General features: G+C 37.6%; 1 protein-coding gene across 1 annotated transcript; it reads left to right on the top strand.

Moving 5' to 3' along the window:
• Positions 1-4,226: 4,226 nt before the first annotated feature.
• zgc:113307 (uncharacterized protein LOC553753 homolog) lies at positions 4,227-9,761 on the top strand. The gene is made up of 4 exons (XM_053653061.1): positions 4,227-4,466; positions 4,925-5,554; positions 5,779-6,096; positions 9,410-9,761. Exons 2-4 carry the CDS (start codon positions 4,933-4,935, stop codon positions 9,559-9,561), a joined length of 1,092 nt encoding a protein of 363 aa, XP_053509036.1. The 5' UTR covers positions 4,227-4,466; positions 4,925-4,932; the 3' UTR covers positions 9,562-9,761.
• Positions 9,762-18,686: the final 8,925 nt, after the last annotated feature.

Genomic DNA, 18,686 nt, shown 5'->3' with positions numbered 1-18,686 from the left:
CTGTGAACCACTGTGAATTTAAAAGACTGTAATGCCAAATACCAAGGATCTGCATGTTGGCATACCTCATGCTGCGGAGCCACTGCAGCGGAGCATGGTTCAAACAGAGGATGAAAACAGCGAACAGTTGTTTGAGGCCTACCCACTTTGGCCACACACTCCTTTTCAGTGGTGCTGTATTTTGACTGTTGCATGGAGACCTTCCAACACCTGGGACACAATGGTCCCAAGCTCTCAATACACCACATCAATTTGCAGCAAAAAATTCTTTAAAAAAAAAAATCAGAGAACACTGCTCCAACCACTGGACCAGATCTGGTGCTCCATTTGTAGAAAGATTGCTCAAAGGGCTGGTGAGGTTCAAATAATTAGGCATAACTCTATGGTAATATTCCCTCAGCTCCATTAACTGTCTCATCTCCATTTTGTCACAGCAGTCTTATCAATATGGGGACGCACCTGCCCATGACCCAAGGGGAAGCCAAGAGAACATTCATCCACCTAACCAATCCAAAGCTTACTTGGTTTGTCTGAAGGCCTATGGGACTCTGTAATACCTCATACTTGACTTCCTCACCCTGCCATGCAGTCCTACAGCGTCCTTGCCACTTGGCAGCAATTTTGAGCTAGAGATAGAACAATTTGAGCATAACTGCTGAGGGTACCCCTATGGGGACAGACTGACCCACTTGAGCATGGCTCTTCTGATGGCTAGATGCTCCAGCTGGCCCTTGGGTGCCAGACTATGGGTTGCCATCTGAGCCAGTCCAGTGATAAAAGCCTGGACATGGAGCCGAACTCATTCTTTGGCTAGCCCTCAACCATATCCAGGTACAACCCAGCATCATCCTAGAGTGTTATCCTGGCAAAGATGGGACCAAATGAGCATGATACATTGTTCCTCAAGCAGCTCCCTGGTCATGACACCAGTGTAACAATCTCAGAATGGATTGGAGTTCACTGTGGGGTTTCCCTTTGAGGACACTGCCTTGAAATGGGTATCCCTGAAAATGGCCTTTTTGCTACCAATCACCTTGGCTAAAGGACTTGGAGAGTTAAATCCTCTGGTGATAAGCTTGCCTTGCATGCTTTGTTAGCCACATGGCACTCAGGTGATCTCATGATTTTTGCCCAAGATCATATCATCAAATTTTGTGAATCAGTAAACTGACGCGGCAGCCTTCACTGAAAGTGCGCCTGCAGAGCATCCACTAATGCATGTGATATATTCCCTACCATATTATTTAGACCAAATTGCAACCATCCGATTCTCAGACCAATTGTTTATCTACAATGGATTAAAGCCACAGGGGGCTCCCTTGTCTAAACAGAGGCTGGACCACTGGTTGGGGAACATCAGAATGGCCTAAAAATGTGTCCAGCCCCTACTTTGGCATGCTATTCTATGAGATGAGGAGCTACTCCTCAGTGATATTATTTAGAGGCGTGACACTCTGGAAAGTCTGTGCTGTTGCTACCTGTCACCATGGAACTGGATATTGAGAAGGTTCTAAGGACAGTGTATGATAGCAGCATTTACTGCAAATAATTTGTCACATCACTATGTGACTTTTTTTTAATGGTTTCAGCATGCATGTGCACTCAAAACTGGGAAGTGGTGGCACGTTGATTAAGGTTTTGGATACTGATTGGAAGGGTATAAGTTCATATCCCAGCACTGCCAATCTGCCACTGTCCTTGAGTAAGACCCTTAACTCTCATCTGTTAGTTGTATCCTGTCTCAGTTGTAAGTTGCTTTGGATAAAAGTGGCAGCCACTTTTATGATGAAAATGTAAATGCTTGACACTTTGGTTTATCATTCCATCCATTCATCTATTTTACATACCACTTATCCTACACAGGGACGCAGGGGAGCCTGGAGCCTATCCCATGGGACTCACTGCACAATGCAGGGGACCAAACCATTGCAGGGCACAATCATATAATCAATCATATATATATATATATATTATTTCAGCTCTATCATATACCAATTATTAAGTTATTTGTAGTGAGAATGTTGAGTTAGAATGTATTATAGTTTTTAGTTAGAATGTTAGAATGTTATGCTATCTTGCATAAACAATATGGTTATAACAGAATGTGCATGAATGCTCAAAATTTTTCATATGCACAACACAGTTAACAACAACCCAATAACACAGTACTTAACATTGAACAGCTAAGGATTTCTCATAAGGTTTGCCATGTGCAGATTTTTTCATCTAGCTGCAAGTCTTCCTGATTGTGACATGACATAAGAAGTTTTAGGCCTCTTCAAACCACAGTGAACAAATATTGTAGCTTTGGAGGGAAAGTATGAAATCTGTTTTGGACTACAGACACGAAACTACATTATAACTGAACTTTCCCACTTTGAATATATCACTGAAACTTGTTTCAGCTCTTCAGAAATGTTGAATTTCTACAGATTGGATTTCTGTGTTTATGCCAGGAGAAATTATGTAAAGTTATGCAAAAAGTAAAATGAACCTTGAATGGTGACAATGTGTCTGATATGAAATAAATAGATGCATGGCATCATCCATAAACACATCCATAAAATAAAGCTTTATTATTTATTTATTATTGTTCACTACTATGGATAAGTGGCACTCTGACCACTCTGGACATTTATGCCCAAAGTTCTGTTTCCTTTTCTTACTGAGGAGGATTTTACAGCTAACCCACACACACATGCACACATACACATAGAGGGTCTGTTTGGCTCCCCAGGTCCACTCCAGCTGTACTGTAGCCTTGTGTAAAACTACTGTGCATGGGTATGTGGGGGGAAGCAGGACACACACAGACTTTTTCTCTCCATTCCATTCTGCTCCAGTCATGGTTTTAGCCAATGACACCATTTGCAGAGTCCCAGCAGTCCCTTGCATTATATTCCTCCCAGGGATGGTGTAGAAAACTGAAATGGGAGTTTTACTGAGAAAGTTTTTCTGAGTGTCTTTTCCATGCACGTATGGTAGCTTTGAACTTACCTTGATAATTTAACTGTATGTTGAGACAGAATCACCCACAAGACTCTTCCAATCAATGTGTGTGTACATTATGCCAATTTTCTTGCCTTTTGGAGGCCCTAAACAATTTGAGCAAACTTTGAATAAGGGCCCTTACCAGAATGACAACTTTTGTCACAGCAACCTCCTCAAGTGGGGGTGACATGGTGGCAGAATAAACAATCGTATTGATCTGTAGTATCTCCACAGGACAAACAAAACTAATATACTATTGCACAACTTTCACACTAGACAAAATCCCTCCTTCACATCAGATTTGGAGATTTTGAATAAGTATTTGATTAAGCGTTGGCAATCAGTTGCATATTATTAAAGAGTTTCTCGTTAATAAATTGGAATAGATCATTATACCATAATACTGATTAAAGAACACAAATTCTGAGTGCGAAATGATGTGCCATGAGTACACTGTTAACAAAAAGAAAATTAGCCTCTTTTTAAGAAATTTACCCTGGGTCTGCTGTGCTGTTGTGCTACTAAAAAAGTTTTATAAAAACAAAGAATACCAAAGACATAACTTTTTCCATTCTTCTCATCTCTTTTCCCTTATCTACTTTAAGCACTTAATTTCAAGAAATGTTCTATGTCCCCAACCACTGCATTGAATAGTATGTCTATATAGTATACCATACATGGTATACGTGTAATGGTGTACCATAAATGGTGTGGTGTATTGTTTAGACATGTACACAATGTATGTAGTGTAGATTTAAGTCAGAGCCATGATGGAACACATGAACCCAAACAATTTTATTTTCTAGAACTATGTGTGAATATATCCTCATAGGCCAACATTTATTAGGGGTTCCCTGGCAGCTGCAGGGCCCTAAGCAGCCACGTATGTCACTCATTAGTTAGAACAGGCTCTTGATAAAAATATTTGCTGAATGAAATGAAATATTGTGATTTGGCACATTCCTGGCAATCGTGCTAAATGGCCATCTGTTACTAACCTCAGAATTTATTTGCATGCATTTCTGCATATAATGCAATAGTGTAAACAGCATCTATGAACAAACATTACATGACATCCTGTTAATATGCATGCCAAGAGAACTTTGCAGAACAGGTGCGTATCTTTTCCTGATGCCTTGCAATAAAGATTTATAGGGGTAAATGCCCAGCATATTCTCTTCTGCATTATCCTGTACCTTTTCAATTTCCATTTCTGTTAAATGTTGCTCAGTAGCCAGACTGCAACCATAGGCTACAAACGGAGGAACAGACAGAGGGTGGGAGGTTGAGGGGTATGGAAAAGAAATCCTGAAGGACTCTGGGGTTTTGGCCATGAAGCATTGAGGAATTCTTCTGTGGCGAGGTAAACTCTGTGCAAACACCTTGCAGTATCCTGTGTATGCGGCTGCAATAAGAAACCAGACAAACCTGTATCAGGGACTCTGCAGACTAAAACCCGTCAGCTGGAAAGAGAGGTATGGACATTCTTGCTACATGTGAACAAAATTATGATCTATTGTGCTTAGGCTGCTTCTCACACATCTGAAATGGAAAAAACGATGCAATGTTAGAGGAAAAATGGAGCGCAGTTGCAGTCTTTTAGATTTAGATTAGGAATCAAACTATGCAAACAAAACTAATTAATGTTAAGGAATGCAAGCAAAATGGTACATAAGTGGGATTCTTTTTAAACATGGGTCACAAAAGAATTAAGGCAAGATCTGTCTGCATGGAAAAAGCTGATGAGATACAGGGAAAACAAGCTACGACTAACGCTATTTTTCTAATGGCATATGTGCAAGCTGCTATTTAATAAAACTATGCTTCCCATGGTTTGTATGTTTCTAAAGGTGCATCCTGTGCACCCTGTAATAATAAACCATATCACGAGCACAGTGTGTCATTACATACTCTTTTTGTTTATCTTATTCAGGCCAACCCATGGACATCAGGCCGCTTCTCGTAATACTGTCTGTGTGTGGGCAAATGCAGGCCATGACTGTAGACACTGATTATGGTGGCTTGCCTCTGCAGATCGACCGATTTCTAGGTGAGCCCACAATTTTCACCCTCAGGAATCGAGTGGACTCCAGCTGGTCATGGATGGTGAGCAACCAGAACTGTTCTGTGAAATGTGACTGTGCAATTCAGTGGCCCACAGCTTTGTATTGTGACCACAAAGGCCTGGAGCAGTTTCCTGAAAGTCTTCCGTCCAGAACAAAATACCTTTTCCTTCAGGCTAACATGATCACTGGTTTTAACGCTAAAGCCTTTGTCAATACCACTAATTTACGCTGGCTCATTTTGGACCAAAACCAGCTTCTCAGTGAGAGGCTTGATGGTAGGTCACTGGTCAATTTGACCCAATTAGTGAACCTTTTCATGAACCATAACAACTTGAGCGAGGTGCCAGCAGGGCTGCCTGGTGGACTCAAGCAGCTAAGACTGGCTTACAATCAAATTGAGAAAATTGGCCCTGGAGCTTTTGAGAACTTACAGAATCTAACACTGCTTCTGCTTCAAGGCAACCGTCTGAGAACTATTGAAGAAACTGACTTCAAAGGTATGGCCTTAAATTGAGAAAGAGTTTTCAGTGCACTGATTAGTAACTTGTCGCTTCCCTTTTATTATCTAGGTCAAATCTCTAATAGTTACTGTATCTTTAAAACATCCATTTGTACATTCAAAACTGAAATTCCCTGGAAACAGTGAATTACAACTCTCATAGTTATAATATGTAAACACAGGAATCATAGTGTTGTGAATGTTTGTCATGTTCATCACCAGGCCTTTCAATCCTAAACCTTTTGGACCTCAGTCGGAATGTCCTGGGCACTTTCCCCAAGCATCTGCCTCCATCTGTTCAGCAGCTATACCTCTCACACAACGCTCTGACAGGCATGGCTGAGGACAGCCTCCAAGGCTTTAAGAGACTCTGTTATTTGCGTCTACGCAACAACCAGCTGAAAAATGATGGCCTGGGCCCTGGTGTCTTCAACGTGACTTCGCTAGTGGAACTAGACCTCTCCTTCAACCAGCTAACTGAAATCCCAGTTGTTCCCACCACCCTGCAGTACCTTTACCTAGAGGTTAACCGTATCAGAGGTGAGATAATACAATGCAGGTCGCTGAATTACGGCTTTCAGCTCATGTAAATCAAAAATCCAGTATCTCAAAATATTAGAATAAAGAATTAGGGCTGCAACCAATAACCAATAAAATCGAAAATAACTACTGATAATTAAAATAATCGACAACGAATTTCATTATCGATTAGTTGGGTCTGTGACATCACTGTGGATAACCCCCGTCAGTGACATCACTTCACAATAATGAAATAGTGAACGAATCGATTAATTGAAAAGATAATCAACAGATTAACCGATTATCAAAATAATCATTAGTTGCAGCTCTATAAAGAATTTATAATACAGAAATGTGGACCTGAGAAGAACTCTAATCAGATAATTAACTCAAAACATGTGCAAAGTTTTCCTGAGTCTTTAATCTCTCAGTCTGGATCAGTACACACAACCACAATCACGGGGAAGATGAAAGTAAATGTTGTGTTTCATTTGGAAATCAAGGTCCCAGAGTCTGGAGGAAGAGTGGAGAGGCACAGAATTCAAGTTGCTTGAAGTCCAGTGTGAAGTTTCCAGAGTCAGTGATGATTTGGGGTGCCATGTCATCTGCTGGTGTTGGTCCACTGTGTTTACTCAAGTCCAGAGTCAATGCAGCGTCTACCAGGAGATTTTAGAGCACTTCATGCTAACCATCTGCTGACGAGCTCTATGGAGATGTTGATTTCCTTTTCCAGCAGGACTTGGCACCTGCCCACAGTGCCAAAACTACTAGCAACTGGTATTACTGTGCTTGATTGGCCAGCCAGCTCGCCTGACCTGAACCTCATAGAGAATCTATGAGAAACACCAGACCCAACAATACAGACGAGCTGAAGACCGCTATCAAAGCAACCTGGGCTTCCAGAACACCTCAGCAGTGCCACAGGCTGATTGTCTCCCTGCCACGCCGCATTGATGCAGAAATTCATGAAAAATCAACATACTTTTCAGAAGGTCGACATTTCTGTATTATAAATTCTTTATTCTAATATTATGAGATACTGGATTTTTGATTTCCATGAGCTGTAAGCTGTAATCATCAAGATTAAAACAAAAAAGGCTTCAAATATTTCACTTCATGCATAATGAATCTAGAATATATGAAAGTTCCACTTTATGAATTAAATTACAGGAAAAAATGTACTTTTCCACGATATTCAGATTTTTTGAGATGCACTTTTAAATCCATACTAACATTTTAATAAACTTTCTTGACATTTTAAAATACTGAGATATTGTTTCAAGAAAAATGTCAATGTAAGTTTATACATTGAATATCAACATTCTGGCACAAGCATACATTATATAGCAATGTATTAAACTTTCAGTGGAACGCGCAGAATGAGATGTTCTGCTGCAAAGTATTTTAACGTCTACCACTACACTATTTGAACAAGATTAATAATTTTATTATTAATCTATTTTTAACATACTGGGCATTGCCCACTTCTGGTTAGTCTTACCAGACTCATGAATCTTCTTCTCGTTGCTACAAACACAATCAGGTTTGTAAGGCTTGTGCTAATGCAGCATGGTAATGCAGGTATTTTCAAAATGACGACACTGTTTTAGCTGTAAATCCTTTAGGATACCGACAATACGGAGACTTTCCGTGTTTTGAAAATACCCGTGTTACTGTATCATGTTACCACGTGACTTGCAAGTCTGATTGTGTCTGCCAAATCTGTTTATTTTTCATAGGAACCCTACTGCACTTTCAGCATGCTCAAATGAAAACACTAATCCACTTTATCATAGTTAGCTGCAGGAAAAGAGGGACCACTGAGAACAAGAACAGCTGCCATAGACAATCCTCAACTTCTTCAATCCATCAACTGCAGTAATTCTCACTGGACCAAACAGGAACTTACTTTAATACAGTTCTTGAATTTAAAAATGCATTTATAGTAAAATTAATAAGCACGTTTTGAGAGTGGTCTTAACAGCTTAAAGAACTCTATTTTGCTACATGATTTATTAATCTAAATATACACTATACACTATTTTCTGAAGAAGTGTCTCTGATGTCATTGTTTTACACTGGCCAGAACCTGCACAACCTACCAGTCTTGTGATGTTTGACGTCTAAAGCCTGTTGTAGTGTTTGCATGTTGGAAATCAGTAATGGGAAAAATCATGCTGTCATATACATGATGTAATCTCTGGCGACGTGACATCAACATTTAGACGGGACGAGACTATGAGAAATATTATGGAAAATGTGATAAGTATAAATGGAAAGAGAGAGGTTTTTTTTTTTTGCTGTGAGACACATGAGGTGAGGGAGAAACATCTGGACTCATCTGTGAACACTCCAGAAAGACTCAGTGCCAAAAGCACTTTCTGTTCTCCCCTCTCTCGACATTTCTCAGACTGAATTTGATTAGAAGAATTACCATTGCATAACATGCTATGATTTGACGATTTGAACAAGGAAAAAAAAAACATCATGCTTTAACCATAGTTCACTATCAATATTTCTATACATATAGGACCATTATTAGGGAAGCTCTAATGTTGGACCTAATTTGGCCTGGTTTTGTATTGGACAGCTGTTTTAATATTAGAATAAAAAATGATTTTTTTTTTTTTTAGACATTATCCTAAAAACAGGAAAAAGACAGAACATTTTGAAGGGAAAACATTTGGAGCCACATATTCCTACTGGAAGGAGGAAAGAATGAGGGCTTATATTACTCAAAGATCTTCAGCAGAGATGACACAGAATACAATCATCAACAAGACCAAACATAGATTCAGTAACACTTTGGACACATGAATTGAATGTCTCAGACAGTCTCCTCACTTTAACAGACATCATCTTTCGGTGTCCAAAGAGAGCCCATTGCTGCAGGAATATAGCTCTTTCCATTCTCTTTAATATAGCCTTCATATTGAATAGTAATACCAATACACATGTAACCCATTTCATTTAGTCTGAAGAACTGAGCTTCTGTATAAGTGGGACATTTTCATGTGGTCCAGATGATGACAGCTTGGAAATGACTAGTATATATGGTTTTCCAACAACAGAGAATGATCATACTTAGGAAAACAACATTAGGAAGCATTGAATACATTTTATAGCAGAGCTTCCAATACCACTTTCAACACTGGAGATCCAGTGGTCTTCACTGTTTAGTGTTTTTCCCCACATATTACTAAGTTTGTAATTTTTCATGAGCTAGGTCTGGTGGTGCTAAATTGAAACCCTCTACAAACTCTACAAACCATATTATTATATATGAAAATGTTGCTAACTGTGTGATTTATTTTATTATATTCTTTCTTTCCAGAATTTAACGTCAGCAGTCTCTGCAGGACAGTGGGTCTAATGTCATATTCACATATAAAGATATTGCGACTGGATGGCAATAAGATAGATTATCATCAGCTGCCTCCTGACTGGGTGTACTGTCTCCGAATCCTTCAAAATATTTATATCTGACCTGTTCCAGCTACTTTTATATTGCCAGTTCCATCTTTGTGCAGACTGCACTATAAATGCTGCAAGACAGAACACCAAAATTTCATATAAGAATTTGAATATATGATATACATGATGCTTTTAGACTAGGAATGAAAGTAGCTCTTGTAAATGATTGCTAATATGTATATGTTTAGCGTTCACATAAATAATAAACATGATCTTTCTGTGACTTTTTTTCTGTTCAGCAATTTTGTCAGAAATGTGAAGAGCATTGCTAGGTTTCTGACCTAATTAAATCACATATATTGCAGCTGGATCCTGCCGTCAGGATCTGGCACCTCTGAAATATAGCACACCTGCGTTCCAGAACCGTTTTATGTGGATCCGGCACCAATGCAGCTGGATGGAAAGTCTCACGCAGCAATATTATCAACAGCATTTAAACGGCATTTAAACATATAAACTGCAATAGAAATGCTCAAATATTGCTAATAGCCAATCAATAGCCTCTTTCACATAATGCAATCATTTCAAGTTCAAAGTTCACCTGAATTTGTTGTCACGAAGTCATGTAGCATGTTTTGTAGTCTGTGTCATGGCGAAAATAAAGCGGTTATCATTACCAGCATTTTAAAGAACACAAACAAAATAGTGAAAAGGCAAGAGTCCAATAGAGCGAAGGACAGCAGGTCAGTGATGAAGCGGTTTGGAGACTGTTCCCATGACTATCAGTGATAGCACTAGCCTGACTGTGGAAGGTTTTAGAAGCACTTACGAGGCTAAACTCTGTCAATCTGCACATGGCTTTGTAAGTGAGATTGATTACCCGGAATTAAATACAGTTAACAGCCCATGTACAGTTATTCAGGCTTTTAGGGAGTACAGGGACTCAAACAGACAAAAAGTCCCAGAAGGACTGATGGCTATGAATACCACACTGATCTTGAGTGGAGCATGAGCAGGGTTTCTCCATAATGAATCTCATTTGTGACCCACAATTGTGGAATATTTTGTCTTAGGTAAGATGATTTTTTTCTTGATTATGTTGTGCAGTTAATGTTTATTGTAAGTAAGCTTACTGTATGAAATGTAGCTTTGTTTACGAAGTGCTTTGGGAAAATGTGTTTTGTAGCTAACTGAGGTGACAGCACATAAACTGATAGAATGTACAATCCATAAATGTTTCCCTTTGTACTGAGAATACTCACTGTTATTAAGTTAGTTATGCTATTATGTCGCTGTGCCAGTGTGATCAATTACATAGGCCTACCAATCAGCATTGAATATTGTTGGCTACATGAGTTACTGGAAAGCACTTTTACATGTCTGTAAGTTCGAGGACCGTGACCTTTAGCGTGCCTCCTGACCTGCCGGATCACTAACCTCTTATCATTCCAGGACCTGCAGATTTACAAATTAAGCACTGCATATAGGAAAAACCAAAAGGATCTGTCATGTCATGCTTTCTCCGTCAAGCCTTAGCATGGAAAATCGAAAATAGATCCAAATTATACCCACTTGTTCAATAAGTTGTCAAGTTGTCAAACTTCAAGAGCCAAGATAATATGGTGGTGCTCACGGTTGCCAGGACTTCAGGGTAAAACCAGCTCTTTGTCCATTCAGAACTAGGTAAAACACTAGCACAGGGGTTACTAAAAGCAGCCCAGTTCCAAACCTCAAAGTGTGACTAAACTCCAAAATCATGACTAATCTTGCCAAATATATTTACAGAGTAATGCTTTCCCCCCAGGCCTTGGCATGTAAAATCAATAATAGGCCCAAATTATATACACTTATTTTGTATAATAAGTTACCAAACATGGTACTCTAAAAGCCAGTATATTACAGTGGTGCCCAGGTTTGCCAACCAAAACCAATGCACTGGTCATACAAAACTAGCACACAAACTAACACAAAGTTCAATAAAAGCAATCCAATTCCAAAATGTGAAATCTGACCCTCCAATACCATGTATTCAACTCATGAAATCATGACTAACTCCAAATATATTTACAGAATAATGTTTGTTGCCTCAGGCCTTGGCATGTAAAATTTTAAATAGGTCCAAATTATACAATTTTGGTTTGTGCAATAAGTTTCCAAGTTATCATACTTTAAGATATGACAGTGCTCAGGGTTGCCAGGTTTCAAGGCAAAACTAGCCCAAAGGCCATTCAAGAATTTTAAGAAGGGTCAGTAAAAGCAGTCTGATTCCAAAACTCAATATCTAACTCTCCCAAAACTTATGATCAGATCCAAAATCACTGTACCATATACCATATACAATACATTATTTCTGCTGTTACACCATTGTTTTATAATGTGTATTGAAATACTTCCCATTGACCTGACTGGTACTGTTTGGCACAGCTTCAATATAATTATTGACATAATTAATCAGATCTAATCTAATCTAATCACAGACATCTATTGGTAGGCTGTTGATAAAATGTGTATGATAAAAAGACATTTGAGCTCTATTTTGCTGGTGAGTTTAAAGCACTATAAAATGATTTTAGATTTGTCCTAAACAAATTGCTAGGACACATGAATAAATGACAATTCATTCTCATGTCAATGCTGATAACTGGGCCTTCCCTTCGAACCCCTGCCATTGTTGTAATTTATTACAGCTTCCAGTATTCGGAGTAACAAATGTAGCCTGTTTTCCTCACCCTTTAAAACTTTCTAATAAGTCATGGATTCAATAACATTCCATGGCACTGAGACAAACCCTTTACTTTTGGTTAGTGCCATAGAGACATTGCCTCTAAAGCACAATTCCAGAAACAGAGAGTGAGAGCACATCCCTGGACCCACTTTCACCAGAGGAACATAAACAAAACAGCTGAGAAACCACTTAAAGGAACCAATGCTTCCTCCACCATTTCTTTACAATAACTGAAATGTAAAACACTGGTAGAAATCATAAGAATGATTGAGATTTCACACAAGCAGTTTGACTTTCATGAGTTTAATAAGAAGTTATACTGTATAGAGCAGCGTATCTAAGCCCTTTCTTACATGATAAGATCATATAGGTCATTTTGGACATCAGTGTTGTTGCCAGGGCCACCATTTTCCCATGGAACTGAGTTGACCTGCTGCTATGGGTTCATTTTTAATATTGGGTTGAATGTTTTGCTTACATTGGATTTAATTATATAATCATTTTAAGCCAAATGCGAAGGCAACAGAAAAAAATACATAATTTCTTTTTTATTATTTTTTTTTTGGAATTGTAAAAATTGTAAATGATAAACTACCATATTGCTCTTTCGAATGATAAATATTATCGTTAAAAAAAGCATTAAATTGGCTATCCATAAGTGTGGACACTGTATGAAAGGGTTATAAATGGCTTATACTTATATTATATATTATATATTATATATTATATATAGATATATTTGGAAGTGGTACTGGTGAGTTTCGAATTTAATACTGGGAGGAGAGAATTTCGATTTTTTAAATGGGACTTAGTTTTAAATTAATATTTGTCGTTTTTTTTCATGCATACCTGGCAACCCTGACTCTGTGGTACCTAAGACACCTACTCAAATAAACCTTAGAATAAGGCACAAATGATAGCAAGGTCAAGTGTGTCATGGGCATGTGTGATGCACTGATTCCGTTCAGTCACTGACAAAGTTTCTTGAGGTCACATAGCTTTACTGCGTGACAATTTGTGAAAGACAGCCACAACTGGAACATTTGGGCTTGTTAAACCCAGACCTGAGTGCATCATCCTGACAGATGAACATGTACAGACATTTCGGTAAGTGAATTCATTCTTTCCAGTCCTGGTCACACGCATTACACAACAGGGTGTGAGTTTCCCAAAAACCTTTTAAGAGGATATGTAGGTATAAAAATAATATTCATATGTTATTAATATTATTGACATTTACATGTTAAAACAGTAAAATATTGAAAATAGCATTGTTATGTTAGTCAGGTTATGTAGTATTCCACAGTACAGCAAGTAATTATTAGTAAAATGCAAGTGAGAACTATTAGGCCATAAGCATGCAGTATAATTTTATTTTTCTTTAAAAAGAAGAGTGCCCCATTCTTTGTATGGTAAGTAAGAAATGCCAAAGATATAACCTAGATTATTATTATTATTATTATTATTATTATTATTATTATTATTATTTTGCCATTTCCGCAGAAAGATGAATAATCATTTGAAATAATCATTGTCAGACTTATTGGAAGGTGCAAGCCACTAGGGCATGCAGCAGATTTATTCACTTGCAAGTTATTTATAACTTTATATTTTAAGGTATTCAGGTGAGATGATTTACTGCAGAAGGTAGATAAATCATAACTGAAAACAGCAAGAAGCAGGAGGAACCAAACCATAATCAGGTTCATGCTGTAGTGTCATCTCAGGAAGGTGTGGAAAGCAGGAGGAAGCATATCCGGAAAAGAGTTTCCACATCTTGTAATAGCATCTGTGTGTCATCAGCAGAGTACATACAAATAATACAATGCTTATGAGACAATAACATGTATAACATGTTTACTGGCAACATACACTATAAGTGGGGGGAAACCTTAGTACAGGGTGTTCTGGAGTGTTGTGAAACATCAAACATTTCTTTTGTACAATACGTATAAGGATGTCACGACTTATTTTTTACAAACCGATAGTCACTTAGTGATGTAAACAGGAATTAATTTCAGATGAGCAATTAAACTCAGAAGTATGACACATTCATGCATTTTGTCTGGATTCCTGACAACCGTAGAAGCAGTGATGACATGAATTTGCTGTTTAACTGTTTAAGGCATCTACTGTAAACCAGTCTTGATATTATAAATAACGTGGAAATGAAATACCATAAAATAATATACTAGTAACAGTGGGGAAATGACATTTGATCTAATAAAACCGGATCTACCCTTCACTGACTGTAACTACAATATCAATGAACTCTTTCAAAAAGAAATGGGGAAAATCCATGATTCTGATTGGTTAATTTTGTTTCTCACCATAGCTGCTAGTAGCCAATAAAATCTGATTAATCAAATTAAGGGACACATTCATTTGATGTCTGAGGAAGTGAACTGTGGAGGAATTGAAATTAAGACTTCAATGATCTGTAAGGAACATCATTATACATTAGATACTCTGTAAAATAGTGATAACAGTTATTCAACACATGCAATATATGCATAATCAGTTACTCTGTATTTGTTTGTTATGTTCACCACCCACAAATAAGCATTTGGAACCGTCATAAAATATTTCAGTGGAGCTTTAAACTTGAAATTGCCACAGCTATGTCTCTGTCTATACATCAGTCTCAGACCTGTGATGGGTTTAGCCACGGAACCTGTGTGCTAACCTGTGTGTATCTAACCAAAAGTTAGCAATGAAGAAAATCTTGACCGCTATGGTTTGGATACTGTTTAAAAAAAATCCTTACAATATAACACTACAGCACCTCACAGTTCAGGGTCAGCAGTTTGATTGTGAACTGTCTGTGCAGAATTTTCCATGTTCTCTATGTGTCAATTTGGGTTTCCTTTGGGTTCTTTCCCATCCTTAAACATGTCGGTAGGTGGATTGGCTATGCCAAAATTGCCACTAGGTGTGAATGTGCATGTACATGGTACCTTGTAATGGACTGGACTGGAGATACAAGAAAATAAATCAGTAGTAAGAATAGATAAGAATAAAAGACAACAAGCAAAAAGAAATTTAAAAAAAACAAGAAATAGATAAAAAATAAAGTAAAAATATAAATAAACGTATACACATAAAATCAAGTTCAATGTTCAAATCAATAAATGTGCTTGGAGAAATGCTAAATGAATCAACTGTCAGGTACAGAGAGTTCTGTTCCACAGTTTAGGCCCATAGTGATTAAAGGTTGACTCCCTGCTTTTCAGCTGGTTAGTGATATTGGGTACACTGTATTGTAGATCTGAAGAAAGCTACACAGAACTGTCAGGTTAGGTAGATATTCAGCTTCCTAGCAGTAGCTGGGAAACTGGCTATACTGGCTCGTTAGACAGCTAGCAGAAATACAGCTTGTCAATAAACGTCCACCACAAAAATTTATTATAATTATTTTTTCCTGCTTCCAAGATGAGTCATCGTAAGGCAATTTTCGATTTTTTTCAGGCAAACCAGGAAATCTTGCTCTAGAGACAACTGCATCATTGATACAACCAGAGTTGGGAGGGTTACTTTAAAATGTATTGCATTACAATTACAAATTACTTCATAAAAAAATGTAGTCAGTAACGTAATCCAAGTATCACAATATGAAAGTAATGTAATCTGATTACTTTTGGATTACTTGAAGGTCACATATGTAAATGAAGTCAAGAGAAAAGCAATATGATCTAAAATAGTTTTATTTAGAGCTTATTTTAGAGCTTAAAAACATGTTCAATGTTTGGATTTGTTTTAAGAAAATAAATAAATAAATAAATAAATAAAAGATCACTGTCCCTGGCGTGGGTAACATTACATCACAAAAGTTAAGGTGACCATATTCTGGTTTCCAAAAAGAGGGCACCTTTTTTTTCTGTCATAATAGTGTTCAAAACAGTGTTACTATGAATGCAGACTTTAATACACTGATTGACGCCGTACACAACAGCGTTTCACCTTTGCGCGTTCGCTGAGAGTAGGCAGGAATGTAGCCAATAGTTGCTGCAAGTCTTTTATAACCGACCAGTTGGTGTGCAAGAAGGCGGGAATTACAGAGAGGGATTAAAGCAATGCAAACATGTGCACACGTGATGCAGTATTAGACCATAAGGACATCATAATGAAACTAAAGCTGAATCACGAACATTTTCTCAAATTTAGAAATCCTGACGGACGCTTTTTTAAGGTCTGAAAAAGAGGACGCATGGTCACCCTAACAAAAGCATTTCAGAGAACAATTCGTGTTCAATTCTACCAAATTTTCTTTCTGCAAAATTTATTTGCACATGCACCAGGAGGTTGCTCACGTGAGTCACAACCAACAAGAAGGATCCAGAACTATTATCAAGCAGCTGTCTATATTGTGTTGTGTCAAAGGATTCGTTTCTTTGGTTTTAAATGAAAAAATTGCAATCCTGATAGTATTCCCATTTTTTACGATTACTTTGTTTTTTGACGTAACTGTAACGGATTACAGTTATAAGTTATTTGTATCCTGATTACATAACGTCATTACATGTATTCCGTTACTCTCCAAGCATGGATATAACAGATGAATAGGCATGTTTATGACAGATGTATCAATGGTTAAATTTATTATGTTAGCTCAAGGGTCCCTTTAAAATTTCAAACTTTAGTCAAAGAAATTTATGAGGTCTCAGCACACCTGTTGGGTTTGTTCTGATAAAGTCAGTGCCCCCCCCCCCCCATTTTCCAGTAAATTACTAGTGAGTAACTCTCTCAGTATCACAAGTACTTACATCACTTAGCACTGTCTGACTTCTTATTAATGATCTGTGGGATCTTATTATGATCTAATAATAATAAGTTGGTTTTGTTTGTTTGTCTCAGGAAACAATTTGGCCTGAAGGGAACCTAACACAGCCTGGACACTGGATTGATATACAGCCTTGTGGTGGGAAAGTCATTATTAAGGCATGAGAAAGATTCATATCCCTTCTGAAAGAAGAGGAAATCCCAGGTGTAATAGGAAACTTGGAAAGTGTTTCTGACAGGAAACTGCAATATTCCCAAAAGATGCTATTATAGCATAAAAATCTCTCTGCCATCATGTATATCAGTCAACATTTCTTAACTGGTACTCCTGTTATTTCATCCTTATTACAAACAAATGCTATTCTTGCTATAATGCTATAAGATTATGCAAATGCAACTTATCAGACCAAACTGCTTCACAGTGTAACAGCCTAATCTTGAATTAATTGATTCTGGTTTGTAACACTGTTGGCTTTCTCCCCAGCAGGGGATGACTTGTTTTTATGTTGACTCAGACACATTCAAAGCCCAGAGGAGGTTGTAAAGCTTGTGTGGTTCATTTTGTCATATCTCCAGGGTGGAGAAGGTGCTTGGTTAGCAGAATTTAATGAAGCTCAGTCTGGATGCATGTAACAGACCTCCATCACAGACATACAGTCTTTACAGTGTTTATTGTGCCATATAACTTGGACGCCCAGAGTGGACTTACAGTATAGTTTTCCCTTCATTTTTACAATGTTGAGTGATCAACATCCTGTTGACTTCAGGTCTTGTGAAGTAAGCATAAACTATTATTAATGATACTTCTTTATTCTTTTTATAAAATTATTATTATGGGTGGTACATAGAAACAAGATTAGATGTCTGGTCAAGCCTAAATTTGCTGTTAGGAGAGAAAACAGAGCTGCTGTGGAAGACAGATCTTCACACTGCTTTTGGAAATGATAATGTGCAAGGGCATAATTGTTATAAGGATGAGGAAACCTAGAAGTTCAAATTAGAAGTTCTGACAGACTGAATGTCAGGTGAGAAACTGGATGTCTGACAAATGTGAAATTATACCTTGTTTGCTCAGTATCAGAGGAAGTCACTATTTCAGTTTCAACCCATTTACTGGTTCAAATTTTTTTTTTTTGTTTAAATCATCGTATATCCATTTTTCCTGACTGTGAGCTAACATTTGTCAGAATTGAGAGCTGTCAGCCAATAAGACACGAGTGTTTCAACGTATTTTCCTGTAAACCCTGTCTGATTGGTCTAACCTCCATTCACTGAAGATATAAAATTACAGGCGATCTCCTTTGACTGGCATTCAGTTATGTAGTGACAAACCGTTCCAAGTGGAAAATTATTCAGGGCGAAAGAAAAAATCTTCGGGGCAAAATGTGATTTATTTTAAAAATGCATTTTACTTAATGTTGTTTTCTTAACAATAATTTTTTTGCGTTACAAAAAGTAACGCAATTTTATTGACATCAGTAACTGTAATCAAATTACATAAATTTAAAATGTAACATTACATTACTGTGTTATCAGAAAAAAAGTCATTTGATTACAGTAACACATTACACCCAACTCTGGCCAGCACACATGTGAATATAGGTCTATAATCTGGGGCAAAAAGAAACAAGCCAGTGTTCTTTTTGCCACAAATGGTTACAGATTATTCAAAGACCTACTCTGTGTTAATAAT

Source organism: Ictalurus furcatus, chromosome 21 (assembly GCF_023375685.1).
Source record: "Ictalurus furcatus strain D&B chromosome 21, Billie_1.0, whole genome shotgun sequence".
NCBI classification, from domain to species: domain Eukaryota; kingdom Metazoa; phylum Chordata; class Actinopteri; order Siluriformes; family Ictaluridae; genus Ictalurus; species Ictalurus furcatus.
Note: the sequence above shows the minus strand (reverse complement) of the source record. Positions and strands in the feature narration are given on the sequence as shown.